Below are 17,500 nucleotides of genomic sequence, written 5' to 3'. Positions count from 1 at the left end.
TGTGCGTATGTACAGAGACCTTGGTCTGTCAGCGCGAGGGTCAGGCCTTCCTCTTCCTGTTGAGGTCACTTCCTGTTGAGGTCACTTCCTGTGTACCGACACACTCAGCATATGCCGTGTGTTTGAAACAGGGCGGCTGTTAACGGATTGGACGTGCGATGAGTTTTCTAGTGTCTACGTTTACAAGCACAACTTGTGTTTCTGAATGAATTCTGATTGATGAGTCTGAGCGCAGTGTGAACATGAGCGCTGAACATGTGATCGGGTCTGTGTGTGTTTATGTCACAAGCTTCAAATCGTCATTACACTATTTCTACGTCATCGCACGTGCGCAGTCCTCTCAGTTTTCAGTCCGGTCAAGTGTGCACATGTTCTCTCGGTCGGATTGTAAAAGGAATAAACCGCTTTCAATCCGATCTAAGTGTAATTCAGAAAGAGCTCAGTGGATCCATGAAGCGTTCAGTGCGTCAATCCCATTACTGTGTGTGTGTGTGTGTGTGTGTGTGTGCATCCCGTGTAACCGCTGTGACTCCCTCTCTCCGCAGACTCTGCGTTCATGATGGCGAACGCGTCCGGAAGGTTCTCGGGACAGAGAGCTCAGCTCCTCATGCCCCAGTTTAAGGAGAACGACACACACTGCGTCATCTTCCAGTATTACACTGCGTCCAGCCCCGGCCAGCTCTACATCTACGTCCGGGAGAACAACAGTCCTCTGGGAGTGGCGGTGTGGAACTCGTCCGGGCCGGCGCTGCAGAAGTGGACCCAGGTGGAGCTCGCCGTCAGCACCTTCTGGCCCAACTACTACCAGGTGCCGTCCAGCTCTCGCCACACTGCAGACGCCTTCCCTATCAGTGTGTGTTCCCGTCCAAATCACCAAACATTCCTACATCCAGATGCATTTACTAGATGAGGAAACATGCCTTAACAGGGCCGTATCTTATACCCAGCGCAATTGACTCTGTACACCGCCGCATGTATCATTCCTGTTCTGCACCCGCGCACAGCGACTCTTCCCTCCACAGACGCACGGCGGTAAATTAGGGAATGAACTTGCGCTCGCGGGGGGCGGTTCAGTGTAAAGAGGAGTGTGTTCCGGCGCAAACGTTCCCTGGTGATATTCTGCAGTTCCAGAAAACAACTCCGCCGCTGACCAGGAGAAACCCAGTCTAAAGACAGCGGCGATATAATAGCAATCCGCCGTTATAATAGCGATCCGCCGTTATAATAGCGATCCGCCGTTATAATAGCAATCCGCCGTTATAATAGCAATCCGCCGTTATAATAGCGATCCGCCGTTATAATAGCAATCCGCCGTTATAATAGCGATCCGCCGTTATAATAGCAATCCGCCGTTATAATAGCAATCCGCCGTTATAATAGCGATCCGCCGTTATAATAGCGATCCGCCGTTATAATAGCAATCCGCCGTTATAATAGCAATCCGCCGTTATAATAGCAATCCGCCGTTATAATAGCAATCCGCCGTTATAATAGCAATCCGCCGTTATAATAGCGATCCGCCGTTATAATAGCGATCCGCCGTTATAATAGCGATCCGCCGTTATAATAGCGATCCGCCGATATAATAGCAATCCGCCGTTATAATAGCGATCCGCCGTTATAATAGCGATCCGCCGTTATAATAGCGATCCGCCGATATAATAGCAATCCGCCGTTATAATAGCGATCCGCCGTTATAATAGCGATCCGCCGTTATAATAGCAATCCGCCGTTATAATAGCAATCCGCCGTTATAATAGCAATCCGCCGTTATAATAGCAATCCGCCGTTATAATAGCAATCCGCCGTTATAATAGCAATCCGCCGTTATAATAGCAATCCGCCGTTATAATAGCGATCCGCCGTTATAATAGCGATCCGCTGTTATAATAGCGATCCGCCGTTATAATAGCGATCCGCTGTTATAATAGCGATCCGCCGTTATAATAGCGATCCGCCGTTATAATAGCAATCCGCCGTTATAATTGCAATCCGCCGTTATAATAGCAATCCGCCGTTATAATAGCAATCCGCCGTTATAATAGCAATCCGCCGTTATAATAGCAATCCGCCGTTATAATAGCGATCCGCCGTTATAATAGCAATCCGCCGTTATAATAGCGATCCGCCGTTATAATAGCAATCCGCCGTTATAATAGCAATCCGCCGTTATAATAGCGATCCGCCGTTATAATAGCGATCCGCCGTTATAATAGCAATCCGCCGTTATAATAGCAATCCGCCGTTATAATAGCGATCCGCCGTTATAATAGCAATCCGCCGTTATAATAGCAATCCGCCGTTATAATAGCAATCCGCCGTTATAATAGCAATCCGCCGTTATAATAGCAATCCGCCGTTATAATAGCAATCCGCCGTTATAATAGCAATCCGCCGTTATAATAGCAATCCGCCGTTATAATAGCGATCCGCCGTTATAATAGCCATCCGCCGTTATAATAGCAATCCGCCGTTATAATAGCAATCCGCCGTTATAATAGCGATCCGCCGTTATAATAGCAATCCACCGTTATAATAGCAATCCGCCGTTATAATAGCGATCCGCCGTTATAATAGCGATCCGCCGTTATAATAGCGATCCGCCGTTATAATAGCAATCCGCGGTTATAATAGCAATCCGCCGTTATAATAGCAATCCGCCGTTATAATAGCGATCCGCCGTTATAATAGCAATCCACCGTTATAATAGCGATCCGCCGTTATAATAGCAATCCACCGTTATAATAGCGATCCGCCGTTATAATAGCAATCCGCCGTTATAATAGCAATCCACCGTTATAATAGCAATCCGCCGTTATAATAGCGATCCGCCGTTATAATAGCGATCCGCCGTTATAATAGCAATCCACCGTTATAATAGCAATCCACCGTTATAATAGCAATCCGCCGTTATAATAGCGATCCGCCGTTATAATAGCGATCCGCCGTTATAATAGCGATCCGCCGTTATAATAGCGATCCGCCGTTATAATAGCAATCCGCCGTTATAATAGCAATCCGCCGTTATAATAGCGATCCGCCGTTATAATAGCGATCCGCCGTTATAATAGCGATCCGCCGTTATAATAACGATCCGCCGTTATAATAGCAATCCACCGTTATAATAGCGATCCGCCGTTATAATAGCGATCCGCCGTTATAATAGCAATCCACCGTTATAATAGCAATCCGCCGTTATAATAGCAATCCGCCGTTATAATAGCGATCCGCCGTTATAATAGCGATCCGCCGTTATAATAGCAATCCGCCGTTATAATAGCGATCCGCCGTTATAATAGCAATCCGCCGTTATAATAGCGATCCGCCGTTATAATAGCGATCCGCCGTTATAATAGCGATCCGCCGTTATAATAGCGATCCGCCGTTATAATAGCAATCCGCCGTTATAATAGCAATCCGCCGTTATAATAGCGATCCGCCGTTATAATAGCGATCCGCCGTTATAATAGCGATCCGCCGTTATAATAACGATCCGCCGTTATAATAGCAATCCGCCGTTATAATAGCGATCCGCCGTTATAATAGCAATCCGCCGTTATAATAGCGATCCGCCGTTATAATAGCAATCCGCCGTTATAATAGCAATCCGCCGTTATAATAGCGATCCGCCGTTATAATAGCAATCCGCCGTTATAATAGCGATCCGCCGTTATAATAGCGATCCGCCGTTATAATAGCGATCCGCCGTTATAATAGCGATCCGCCGTTATAATAGCAATCCGCCGTTATAATAGCAATCCGCCGTTATAATAGCGATCCGCCGTTATAATAGCGATCCGCCGTTATAATAGCAATCCGCCGTTATAATAGCAATCCGCCGTTATAATAGCGATCCGCCGTTATAATAGCAATCCGCCGTTATAATAGCAATCCGCCGTTATAATAGCAATCCGCCGTTATAATAGCGATCCACCGTTATAATAGCAATCCGCCGTTATAATAGCAATCCGCCGTTATAATAGCGATCCACCGTTATAATAGCGATCCACCGTTATAATAGCAATCCGCCGTTATAATAGCAATCCGCCGTTATAATAGCGATCCACCGTTATAATAGCGATCCGCCGTTAATAGCAATCCGCCGTTATAATAGCAATCCGCCGTTATAATAGCGATCCGCCGTTATAATAGCGATCCGCCGTTATAATAGCGATCCGCCGTTATAATAGCGATCCGCCGTTATAATAGCGATCCGCCGTTATAATAGCAATCCGCCGTTATAATAGCGATCCGCCGTTATAATAGCGATCCGCCGTTATAATAGCGATCCGCCGTTATAATAGCGATCCGCCGTTATAATAGCAATCCGCTGTTATAATAGCAATCCGCCGTTATAATAGCGATCCGCCGTGGAACAAGCGCGCCGGCTCTTAAAGGGAATGTGAGAGGACGCTCTGATTGGTTTATTTCACGTTACGCCCAAACCACACCTATGAGTAATGAAGCGACTTCAGACACACACATGTTAGATTTGCGTCGGGCGCAAGAGTCGTTTATCCCGCCGGTATAATAGCAACAGCGCCGGGATCCGCCCACAGAGTTACTTGCGTTTCGCGTTTGATACTTGCGTTTTAGAACGCTACAATAGGGCCCATTATGTCTTGTTTTTCGGGGGAATTAATCAAAATTATGATTATTTGTCTGACCCCATTGGCTGATAATTTAAATAGTTTTAAGCAAAAACTCACTTCATTTTGATTTATTTCTTCAGAAAACAAAACATAATGTCTTATGGCATTTTACTCTAGTAAATGCATCTTGATTTAGGAATTTTATGATATTTGGACTGGAAACAAGACAAAAATACTAAGTAAGAAATGTTTTTTTGCAGTGATATATAGCGTTGCACGATAATGACAAAAAATATAATAGTCGATTATTCCCTTGAAATTATAATTGTGATTTATCACAATTTGCATTGAATGCTGTTTTGAATAAGCTTTATACCAGAACTCGTTCGGCCCACATTTCCCCGTAGTCACGCCGACCCACTTTATGAGGAATATATACAGTCAGACCAACAATATTCAGAAACCTTCTACATTCCTCACAAAATATGAGCAGAACTCAGTTGATATCTGACAGGTTTTGTCCATCCTTCTGTTAGACTGTCTCACACACACACACACACACACACACACACACACACACACACACACACACACACACACACACACACACACACACACACACACACACACACACACACACACACACACACACACACACACAGTTTAGCTCAACCAGTGACCAAGCAATGCTTCATTGTGTTCAGTGTGTGTGTGTGTGTGTGTGTGTGTGTTCAGTGTGTGTGTAAAAAGAGCATTAGCAATTACAGACAAAACACTTGACCAGTTAGGACCAATTTTTGTAATCGCGTATTTGAACGATTACGTAATCGTGGCATCCGTAATCGCGATTAGAAGTTGTATTAATTGTGCAGGCCTATCTCCGCCACAGTGAAACGCTGCTGCGCATCTCATTAATGAATTCTGTTTCCTGTTGCTCTCGACACGAACCTCGCGTTAGACGACTCGACTCTCAGATTCCCACTGGCTCGCGCCTTCATTAACAGAGGAACTGCAATTATTTTTTGATGAAATGCCCCCGTTGGGTTGGTTTGTTCAGCTCCTCAAAGCCTCGATGTTCCACGTTGAGCAGCCGAGCGCTCGTGAGGAGGCGTCTCTGGATAAAAGCTCTCGCGTCGGAAGAGGGAACTACATCACAGATCAACACACTGACACTGGACAGTCATTCATTATTTGAAGAATTATTATTTTTTTATATTTTTATATATTTATCAATTTGTTTAAATAATTTAATTTTAAATAAACAAATGAAACAAATGATAAACAATTATAAACACAAAACTTTAGTTTTTGTCCCCATTTCTCATGAGCTGAACTTTTCCTATGAACACAAAAGGCCATTTCTCTGAAATATTGTTCACAAATCTGTGTAAATCTGTGTTAGTGAGCACTTCTCCTCCGCCGAGGTAATCCTCCTCCGCACAGGTGTGCATATCAAGATGCTGATTGGACGGCACGATTGTTGCACAGGTGTGCCTCAGGCTGTCCACTATACAATAGAGTTGATCAGGTTGTTGATTGTGGGGCAAAAACAAAACTGTTGCGTTTATAATTTTGTTCAGTGTATATATACAATTAAACATAACATACTCACCACTTTTTAAAAATGTAATTATTTTGTTTAGGGTTATAACATTTTATTATTCATAATTTTTTAAGTAAAAAGTTTCTGGCATTACTATTTAATTTCATAACAATCATTTATTTATTTTAGTTAGTTAGTTTGTTTTTTAAATATATTGTTTTTACATCAAAATTCCATAACATAAATATATATGTATTTATTATTTAAGTATGTATTTAATTTCATAATAAGTATTTATTTATTAAATATGTTGTTTCTACATCACTATTTTATAACAAATATTTATTGAAGTATTTAATTTCATAACATTTAGTTAGTTATTTATTTACGTTTACTTTTTAAGTAGACCTGTGTAGTTTCTGCATCACTATTTAATTTCATAACAAATATCAGTAATTTTGCAGAACTCTCTGACCGCTCGTTAGACTCATGAGGACGGCTTGAGTTCAAATCGAGACTTTAGATTGGCCCTTCACTGTCTTGACCAATCAGAGCCCAGATCTGATCTGAAGCTCGCGGAGACACACGTGAGAAGCGTCTGAGAAGCGCCTGAGAAGCGTGTGTGTGTGTGTGTGTCGGCCTCCACATGAGCATCACGTCTCCTGAGTGACCCGTCCTCACGCTAACAGATCCCGCGGATGCTCACACACGCTCCTCAGATCCGAGCTTCTCCCGCGGGACGCCGCTGGACGGCAGCAGCTTCAGGAACACACAGCATCTGCTGACACACACACACACACTCTGCATCAGCGTAATTGATGAAAAATGCGATTGTGACTTTTTAATACTAGCAGAGATTAACAATGCAATCTCCAATTCTTCAGCGCGGTGGCTAATTAGCGATGCCTGGCTAATTACAGGTTTGTGTAATTGCACTGTATCTTAAGAGTTTGTCGAGATGAAACACCTGGTACACACACGACTCTCGTCTCTTATTCTGTAATGACAGGGTTTGTGTGGTTATCTCCTGTTGTGCTTTTCTTCCGTCCGCGCGCGCCGTCTCTAATCGCGCCGCGGCTTTAATTGATGTCACGATGTATTGAGTGTGTGAATTGTCCCGGTCTGGTCCTCCGTGATCCGCTTTGACATTCTCCGCTGGGTATTTTTACCGCACAGGTGAGCTGTAGGATTAATGCGTGACCTCTGACCTCTGCTTTGTTGCCGCGAGCAACCGTGTGTTTAACGGCTCTGCATGAAGATGATTGACAGGCTGACGCATCTCACAGATAAATGCGGGAACAAAAGAGGCTCGATAAACACTATCTGGACAGGCGTCGTTAGAGTTACAATTATTAACATCATATAACCCAACGAAACAAACAAAACTATCATGAGATTGATTATAGAGTCGCCAATTTTATTCAGAAACTTTTCTATATTATTCATAATGAAGATGGAAGTTTTTGTGCAGTATTCTCTAGATAATAATCATAAATATCCTGGGCTATGGTTGCAGTTGTGTATTAATGAGTGTGAGTATATTAGATCTTAAAGAGACAGCAGCCCATAATAACAGAAATAACAATACTCAAATCTTGTTTAAAAAGTTGTTTAACTAAATTCCCTGTTAAATAGTGTGTCTAGTGTACATCTAACATCATATAAAACGGCATCCTAATTATTAAAAAAAAACAATTTTCTGGAAAATACAGCTAAAAATGTGTCCGTTTGATCACAAAAAATCTGCAGAAATAAGAGTGACGCCTGTTTATCCAGTGTTTATTCAGTAAACTGTAATTAGCGTCCGGAAGCCAGCGCTCGTCTGCCCGGCGACAGCAGAAGAGAAGCGATCTGATTGGTCTGTAAAGTGCTGGCTCTGAGTCCGGCCGCATTGAGGAGTCTCGTTCAGCTTCTCCTGAGCAACGTTTGCTGGATAACGACGTGCCAGAAAACACCACAGCATTACTATAGACATGGAGAACGCCTTCATTCTTCATTAATATTATATTGATATGGTAATTATTGAGGAGCTTGGTACATTAAAGTTCCACAGTATTGCTGTGATTTTCACATGGTAACATTGTGTTAACATGCAATATTGTGTAAGATTAAAAAAATGCTGGGTTGTTTCAACCCAATTTGGGTCAAATATGAACAAACCCAAACATTGGGTTAAAAATGTAATTTAAAAATGTAACCCAACGGCTGGGTTTGTCCATTTTTGACCCAAAATTGGGTTGAAACAACCCAGCATTTTTTAGAGTGTGGTTATACGTTTAGAGCAGCATTTTGGAAATATAAACATGAAATATCATGGTAGATGAATATGGTAAAGATCCAGTACCGTGTTATCATCTGACCTGTGGAGTAAAGAGTAAACCGTGTCGTCATCTGTGTGTTTACTGCGGGCAGAGTTGTGTTATGATGTGGCTGTGGATCAGATCCTCACGCTCTTCTGCTGTGTTTGCGTTCACTAAGCGTGGTTTGTGTTGATGATATCAGGACTGTGTTCTCTGTATTCTCTGGAGCGTCTCGAGAGCTCCTGAGTGTTCAGCGCTGGAACCGATACAAGATCCGTCATGCTCGATATGCGGAGCGCAGAAACTCCTGTACACACGACCAGCTGAACAACAGAGCTCAGCGGTTCGGGAGGTCACATTCTAAACTAAAATAATTCATTTTATTAGAGGTTCTGACAAAATATATAAAGCCCTGTAGTCAAACATTTTATCCCTTAAAACTCATCGTTGATCACCAACATTACATATTTAAGCGTTTTTATAATATCGTGAATGTAACTCGACACCCTTGCCTCATTTAGAATACGCGGTTCTATGAATATGCAAATGAGCCCCGCCTCCACTCACTCACTCACTCAGAGATCCACTGCACTGCAAAAATGCTTTTCTTACTTAGTATTTTAGTTTTGTTTCCAGTCCAAATATCTAAAAATTCTTAAATCAAGATGCATTTACTAGATGAGTAAAATTACATAAGATATTAAGTCTTGTTTTCTGGGGAAATAAATCAAAATTAAGTGAGTTTTGCTTAAAAAAAAAAAAAAAAGCGCAATTATCTGCCAATGGAGTAAGAAAAATAATGTTAATTCAAACAGAAACAAGATTATTTTTCTTACCCCATTGGCAGATAATTTAGCTTGTTTTAAACAAAAACTCACTTAATTTTGATTTATTTCCCCAGAAAACAAGACATAATATCTTATGTACTTTTACTCATTGACGTAAACTCAATTTACTGTTGACATAAACACAGGTCTACGTCAACAGTTTCCTGACAGTCTCTCTGATATTAAATAAAAACTGTAAGCACCTCATGAATTCCACATGTGTGTGTGTGTGTTTTAGTTCATGTCTGTAGTGTTTGCTGTCTTAAAACACAATTAATATTCAGTAATTGTCCCGTGCTGACACCAGATGAGAGCAAACGGGTCTGAATGACGACTGGAGAGACGCTTTAAACTGAATTCACTTCATAATTAATGAGTTGCACAACATCAACACTGTGGTGTCTCTGGTTATTACTGTGAAGCTGCTTTGAAACCATAAAAGCGCTGGATTTAAACAGTGACAAACACAGTAGTGGCACATGTACGATTGGCCGTCTCAGCGGACGGTGTGTATCCAGCTCTACAGAGGAGCATGCGGTCGGTGTCACCGTACTTCACCAGTGCAGCCAGTGTTTTGTGTTAAACATTTCTGAAATGTTATGTTTGAATATGTAAATGAGGCATTACCTTAAATATGCACTCATTTGCATACATTCCCAGAACAGAAATATGAACATCGGATAAAGCCAGGCTTAGCATTCTTGTTTGATTTTAAAGGTTTTTACTGACGGCTTTTTGCATTTTGGACAGAAGATGCAGTCAACACACAGAACATACACACATTTCCACCATGATTTCAGGAGTAAAATGTTGTATAAATCAGACGAATGATGTCTGAACAAACCTTCAGAATATAGATATGAATAAAACTGTAGAGTCCGGTGTGTGTGAAGCGTCTGAAGTGGAGATTTCTGAATCTAACTCACAGAATTTAAAGATCTAGTGTGTGTGTGTGTGTGTGTGTGTGAGAGTGAGTGAGTGAGTGCGTGTGTGTGTGTGAGAGTGAGTGAGTGAGTGAGTGAGTGAGTGTGTATGTAAGTGTGTGTGAGAGTGAGTGAGTGAGTGTGTGTGTGTGTAAGTGTGTGTGAGAGTGAGTGTGTATGTAAGTGTGTGTGAGAGTGAGTGAGTGAGTGTGTATGTAAGTGTGTGTGAGAGTGAGTGTGTATGTAAGTGTGTGTGAGAGTGAGTGTGTATGTAAGTGTGTGTGAGAGTGAGTGAGTGAGTGAGTGAGTGAGTGTGTATGTAAGTGTGTGTGAGAGTGAGTGTGTATGTAAGTGTGTGTGTGTGAGAGAGTGAGTGAGTGAGTGTGTATGTAAGTGTGTGTGAGAGTGAGTGTGTATGTAAGTGTGTGTGTGTGAGAGTGAGTGAGTGAGTGTGTATGTAAGTGTGTGTGAGAGTGAGTGAGTGTGTATGTAAGTGTGTGTGTGTGAGAGTGAGTGAGTGAGTGTGTATGTAAGTGTGTGTGAGAGTGAGTGAGTGTGTATGTAAGTGTGTGTGAGAGTGAGTGTGTATGTAAGTGTGTGTGTGTGAGAGTGAGTGAGTGAGTGTGTATGTAAGTGTGAGTGAGTGTGTGTGAGTGAGTGTGTATGTAAGTGTGTGTGAGAGTGAGTGAGTGAGTGAGTGTGTGTGTGAGAGTGAGTGAGTGAGTGAGTGAGTGTGTATGTAAGTGTGTGTGAGAGTGAGTGTGTATGTAAGTGTGTGTGTGTGAGAGTGAGTGAGTGAGTGTGTATGTAAGTGTGAGTGAGTGTGTGTGAGTGAGTGTGTATGTAAGTGTGTGTGTGTGAGAGTGAGTGTGTGTGTGTGTGTGTGTGAGAGTGAGTGAGTGAGTGTGTATGTAAGTGTGAGTGAGTGTGTGTGAGTGAGTGTGTATGTAAGTGTGTGTGTGTGAGAGTGAGTGAGTGTGTGTGTGTGAGTGAGTGTGTGTGAGAGTGTGTGTGTGTTCAATAAAATAAACACTTTGGATGTTTTCTTTCCACTAGTCGCATGTTATGGAAGTAAAACTGAGCAGCGCATGAGGAAACACTGAGTCTGCCTGTAGTGTGTGTGACCGGTCTGTAATGATAATGAAGTGTGTGTCCGGGACTGACGCCCGTGCGTGTGTGTGTGTGTGTGTGTTTCTGCTTGCAGCTGGTGTTCGAGATGGTGGCGTCTGGTGAACGAGGTCTGCTGGCCGTCAGAGGAATCTCCCGTCAGGGTCATCAGTGCAGTAAGTGTGTGTGATCGACACTCGATACCCACAATCCTCTGCTCTGTAGCTCATCGCTCACCAAAACATGCTACAGCCAATCACACGCAGCGCAGACGACACGCTAGGCGCTCATGTGTAGTTCGCTTCTTTCTTTCTTTATCCCTCTTTATCCCTGAGGCTGTGCAGGTTAGGTCATCGATATTTCATTCCAGCTTTATTTCAATTAACCAAAAAACATTGTTTTAGTTTCATATAACAGAAACATCACTAAAATAAACCCAAATTGAACTGGTTCCTTAAAACGTTTTTTCATTAGTAGCGGTTTTCATAAAGCGGAGCCGATCAGGAGCTGAACAACAGCCGCGCGATTTTGAACAAGATCAAGTTGAGTGAATGATTCAATGACTCACTCATAAAGACTCCACTTGTTTCATTGCTGGATGAGTCAGTGTTTTTTTACGAATCTCTTGAATAAATGATTCAAAGATAAATACATTTTTTAACAGTCACTTGTCGCCACCTACTGGTGTAACGGTGTAATCCATATAGTCGTTATGTGAAGCGCCAAGTTATTTTCAAATGGTAATTTACTCTATTTTAATCGAATGTGTTTTTAACTCGCTGTTCTCACTTTTGTAAGTCGCAGTTTTCATAAACCGGAGCCGATGATGACGGAGATGGAGTCGCGCAGCGTCACGTTTAATAACCGTCGGGAATGCCTCGTGTAATGATTCCTCAGCTGATGAACGATGTTTGATCTTCACTCTTCCCTCCATTCCTCCTCCCTCGTTCTCTAGCTCCGGCTCACACAGGAATCACATTACTTCTGCTGAGAGCATCACATGCTCATGAATCTTCTAGCATCAGCTCACCTTGGTTTCTTGCGCTGTGTTTCTCCGTTCTGAAGCTCATCTGGTGTGTTCTGTAGCCTCTCCGTCTGGAGCTCTCCGTCTGGAGCTCTCCGTCTGGAGCTCTCCGTCTGGAGCTCTCCGTCTGTAGCCTCTCCGTCTGTACCCTCTCCGTCTGTAGCCTCTCCGTCTAGCCTCTCCGTCTGTAGCCTCTCCGTCTAGCCTCTCCGTCTGTAGCCTCTCCGTCTGTAGCCTCTCCGTCTGTAGCCTTTCCGTCTGTAGCCTCTCCGTCTGTAGCCTCTCCGTCTGTAGCCTTTCCGTCTGTAGCCTCTCCGTCTGTAGCCTCTCCGTCTGTACCCTCTCCGTCTGTAGCCTCTCCGTCTGGAGCTCTCCGTCTGTAGCCTCTCCGTCTGTAGCCTCTCCGTCTGTAGCCTCTCCGTCTGTAGCCTCTCCGTCTGTAGCCTCTCCGTCTAGCCTCTCCGTCTGTAGCCTCTCCGTCTGGAGCTCTCCGTCTGTAGCCTTTCCGTCTGTAGCCTCTCCGTCTGTAGCCTTTCCGTCTGTAGCCTCTCCGTCTGTAGCCTCTCCGTCTGGAGCTCTCCGTCTGTAGCCTCTCCGTCTGTAGCCTCTCCGTCTGTAGCCTCTCCGTCTGTAGCCTCTCCGTCTGTAGCCTCTCCGTCTAGCCTCTCCGTCTGGAGCCTCTCCGTCTGGAGCCTCTCCGTCTGGAGCCTCTCCGTCTGTAGCCTCTCCGTCTGTAGCCTCTCCGTCTGTACCCTCTCCGTCTGTAGCCTCTCCGTCTGTACCCTCTCCGTCTGTAGCCTCTCCGTCTGTAGCCTCTCCGTCTGGAGCTCTCCATCTGTAGCCTCTCCGTCTGTGGCCTCTCCGTCTGTGGCCTCTCCGTCTGTGGCCTCTCCGTCTGTAGCCTCTCCGTCTGTAGCCTCTCCGTCTGTAGCCTCTCCGTCTGTAGCCTCTACGTCTGTAGCCTCTCCGTCTGGAGCCTCTCCGTCTGTAGCCTCTCCGTCTGTAGCCTCTCCGTCTGGAGCTCTCCGTCTGTAGCCTCTCCGTCTGTAGCCTCTCCATCTGTAGCCTCTCCGTCTGTAGCCTCTCCGTCTGTAGCCTCTCCGTCTGTAGCCTCTCCGTCTGGAGCCTCTCCGTCTGGAGCTCTCCGTCTGTAGCCTCTCCGTCTGTAGCCTCTCCGTCTGGAGCCTCTCCGTCTGGAGCTCTCCGTCTGTAGCCTCTCCGTCTGTGGCCTCTCCGTCTGTGGCCTCTCCGTCTGTAGCCTCTCCGTCTGTAGCCTCTCCGTCTGTAGCCTCTCCGTCTGTAGCCTCTACGTCTGTAGCCTCTCCGTCTGGAGCCTCTCCGTCTGTAGCCTCTCCGTCTGTAGCCTCTCCGTCTGTAGCCTCTCCGTCTGTAGCCTCTCCGTCTGTAGCCTCTCCGTCTGTAGCCTCTCCGTCTGTAGCCTCTCCGTCTAGCCTCTCCGTCTGTAGCCTCTCCGTCTGGAGCTCTCCGTCTGTAGCCTTTCCGTCTGTAGCCTCTCCGTCTGTAGCCTTTCCGTCTGTAGCCTCTCCGTCTGTAGCCTCTCCGTCTGGAGCTCTCCGTCTGTAGCCTCTCCGTCTGTAGCCTCTCCGTCTGTAGCCTCTCCGTCTGTAGCCTCTCCGTCTGTAGCCTCTCCGTCTAGCCTCTCCGTCTGGAGCCTCTCCGTCTGGAGCCTCTCCGTCTGGAGCCTCTCCGTCTGTAGCCTCTCCGTCTGTAGCCTCTCCGTCTGTACCCTCTCCGTCTGTAGCCTCTCCGTCTGTACCCTCTCCGTCTGTAGCCTCTCCGTCTGTAGCCTCTCCGTCTGGAGCTCTCCATCTGTAGCCTCTCCGTCTGTGGCCTCTCCGTCTGTGGCCTCTCCGTCTGTGGCCTCTCCGTCTGTAGCCTCTCCGTCTGTAGCCTCTCCGTCTGTAGCCTCTCCGTCTGTAGCCTCTACGTCTGTAGCCTCTCCGTCTGGAGCCTCTCCGTCTGTAGCCTCTCCGTCTGTAGCCTCTCCGTCTGGAGCTCTCCGTCTGTAGCCTCTCCGTCTGTAGCCTCTCCATCTGTAGCCTCTCCGTCTGTAGCCTCTCCGTCTGTAGCCTCTCCGTCTGTAGCCTCTCCGTCTGGAGCCTCTCCGTCTGGAGCTCTCCGTCTGTAGCCTCTCCGTCTGTAGCCTCTCCGTCTGGAGCCTCTCCGTCTGGAGCTCTCCGTCTGTAGCCTCTCCGTCTGTAGCCTCTCCGTCTGTAGCCTCTCCGTCTGTAGCCTCTCCGTCTGTAGCCTCTCCGTCTGTAGCCTCTCCGTCTGTAGCCTCTCCGTCTGTAGCTCTCCGTCTGTAGCCTCTCCGTCTGTAGCCTCTCCGTCTAGCCTCTCCGTCTGTAGCCTCTCCGTCTGTAGCCTCTCCGTCTAGCCTCTCCGTCTGTAGCCTCTCCGTCTGTAGCCTCTCCGTCTGTAGCCTCTCCGTCTAGCCTCTCCGTCTGTAGCCTCTCCGTCTGTAGCCTCTCCGTCTGTAGCCTCTCCGTCTGTAGCCTCTCCGTCTGTAGCCTCTCCGTCTGTAGCCTCTCCGTCTGGAGCTCTCCGTCTGGAGCTCTTCGCTCTCCGCTGCCCTTGAACCGCAGAATGATCCCGTCATATCCTGATGGGAATGTGTGCCGATGCATTATATGATTGATTGACAGGCAGCCGGGTGAAAGGCGTCCGCACATGATTCAATGAGTCATTTGAGTTTATTCACCATTGGAAGACTCACTAATGTCTCTCTCTCTCTCTCTCTCTGTGTGTGTGTGTGTGTGTGTGTCAGTGAACACGCCTCACTTCCTGCACATTAAAGGTGTGGAGGTCAACGCCAGACAGACGGCCACGTTCCAGTGCACGATTAACGGGCAGCCCAAAGATCACGCCAACTACATGCTCTGGTTACAGGTGACGACTCTCACACACTCGTTTAACACAACGACGACTCTCACACACTCGCTTAACACAACGACGACTCTCACACACTCGCTTAACACAACGACGACTCTCACACACTCGTTTAACACAACGACTCTCACACACTCGTTTATTACACAACGACTCACACACTCGTTTAACACACAACGACTCTCACACACTCGCTTAACACACAACGACTCTCACACACTCGTTTAACACAACGACGACTCTCACACACTCGCTTAACACAACGACGACTCTCACACACTCGTTTAACACAACGACTCTCACACACTCGTTTATTACACAACGACTCTCACACACTCGTTTAACACAACGACTCTCACACACGTTTATTACACAACGACTCTCACACACTCGTTTAACACAACGACTCACACACACTCGTTTACTACACAACAACTCTCACACACTCGTTTAATACACAACGACTCACACACACTCGTTTAACACACGACGACTCTCACACACTCGTTTAACACAACGACTCTCACACACTCGTTTATATACTCGTTATGTGTTGATGTGTGTCGATATGTGTTGATGTGTGTCGTTGTGTTGTTGTGTGTTGATGTTTGTCGATGTGTGTTGATGTGTGTTGTTGTGTGTTGATGTGTGTTGTTGTGTGTCGATGTGTGTCGATGTGTGTTGATGTGTGTTGTTGTGTGTCGATGTGTGTTGATGTGTGTTGATGTGTGTTGATGTGTGTTGTTGTGTGTCGATGTGTGTTGATGTGTGTTGATGTGTGTTGATGTGTGTTGATGTGTGTTGTTGTGTGTTGATGTGTGTTGTTGTGTGTCGATGTGTGTTGTTGTATGTTGTTGTGTGTCGATGTGTGTTGATGTGTGTTGTTGCTCCTCAGGGCATCGGGGGCCGCGAGGCTCCTATGTTGTGTGTTGATGTGTGTTGTTGTGTGTTGATGTGTGTTGTTGTGTGTTGTTGTGTGTTGATGTGTGCTGATGTGTGTTGATGTGTGTTGTTGTGTGTTGTTGTGTGTCGATGTGTGTTGTTGTATTTTGTTGTGTGTTGTTGTGTGCTGATGTGTGTTGTTGCTCCTCAGGGCATCGGGGGCCGCGAGGCTCCTATGTTGTGTGTTGTTGTGTGTTGATGTGTGTTGATGTGTGTTGTTGTGTGTTGATGTGTGTTGATGTGTGTTGATGTGTCGATGTGTGTTGATGTGTGTTGTTGCTCCTCAGGGCATCGGGGGCCGCGAGGCTCCTATGTTGTGTGTTGATGTGTGTTGTTGTGTGTTGATGTGTGTTGTTGTGTGTTGTTGTGTGTTGATGTGTGCTGATGTGTGTTGATGTGTGTTGTTGTGTGTTGTTGTGTGTCGATGTGTGTTGTTGTATTTTGTTGTGTGTTGTTGTGTGCTGATGTGTGTTGTTGCTCCTCAGGGCATCGGGGGCCGCGAGGCTCCTATGTTGTGTGTTGTTGTGTGTTGATGTGTGTTGATGTGTGTTGTTGTGTGTTGATGTGTGTTGATGTGTGTTGATGTGTCGATGTGTGTTGATGTGTGTTGTTGCTCCTCAGGGCATCGGGGGCCGCGAGGCTCCTATGAAGGACACGAGGCCCGTGAACCCCAGGCGCTACACCGGCACCTTCGACATCCTCAACACCACGAAGAGCGACTCGGGCCGATACCGGTGCATCGTCCACTCCGAGCGGGGTGTGGGAGTGTCCAGCTACGGGGCGCTGGTGGTCAAACGTGAGTCTGTGTGTGTGTGTGTGTGGGAGTGTGTGTGTGGGAGTGTCCAGCTACAGGGCGCTGGTGGTCAAACGTGAGTGTGTGTGTGTGTGTGTGTGTGTGTGGGAGTGTCCAGCTACGGGGTGCTGGTGGTCAAACGTGAGTGTGTGTGTGTAGGCGCTGCTCTGTCGTCTCACACACACACACACACACACACACACACTGGTGTCTGTGAGGTCCTGCAGTGTCCAGGGCAGTGCGTGTGTGTGTGTGTGTAGGCGCTGCTCTGTCGTCTCACACACACACACACACACACTGGTGTCTGTGAGGTCCTGTAGTGTCCAGGGCAGATGTGCAGCGGCTGATGTGACGCGACAGGACCTCCTCGTCTCTGACTCTCTCACTACAGGCTCTTCTCCGCTGAAGGTCGAGAGAGACACGACTTCCCCTCGGATCTGTCCTTCCCTCTCGTTCTCTTCCGCTGTCCGTCACACACACACACACACACACGAGCATCGAGATCTCACGCTCACACACACACGAGCATCGAGATCACA

General features: G+C 46.2%; 1 protein-coding gene across 10 annotated transcripts in view; it reads left to right on the top strand.

The window, feature by feature from the left end:
* The window catches only part of ptprma (protein tyrosine phosphatase receptor type Ma), a 234,079-nt gene that overhangs the window by 75,936 nt on the left and 140,643 nt on the right, over positions 1 to 17,500 (top strand). For all 10 annotated transcript variants that reach the window (XM_079602203.1, XM_079602210.1, XM_079602209.1 and 7 more), the window contains exons 3-6: positions 546 to 808; positions 11,390 to 11,468; positions 15,105 to 15,226; positions 16,790 to 16,964. In XM_079602203.1, the coding sequence (XP_079458329.1) occupies positions 546 to 808; positions 11,390 to 11,468; positions 15,105 to 15,226; positions 16,790 to 16,964 (639 nt within the window). The remainder of the gene's footprint in view (positions 1 to 545; positions 809 to 11,389; positions 11,469 to 15,104; positions 15,227 to 16,789; positions 16,965 to 17,500) is intronic.

This window comes from Phoxinus phoxinus, assembly GCF_949152265.1.
Source record: "Phoxinus phoxinus genome assembly, chromosome: 24".
In the NCBI taxonomy this organism is placed as follows: Eukaryota; Metazoa; Chordata; class Actinopteri; order Cypriniformes; family Leuciscidae; genus Phoxinus; species Phoxinus phoxinus.
Note: the sequence above shows the minus strand (reverse complement) of the source record. Positions and strands in the feature narration are given on the sequence as shown.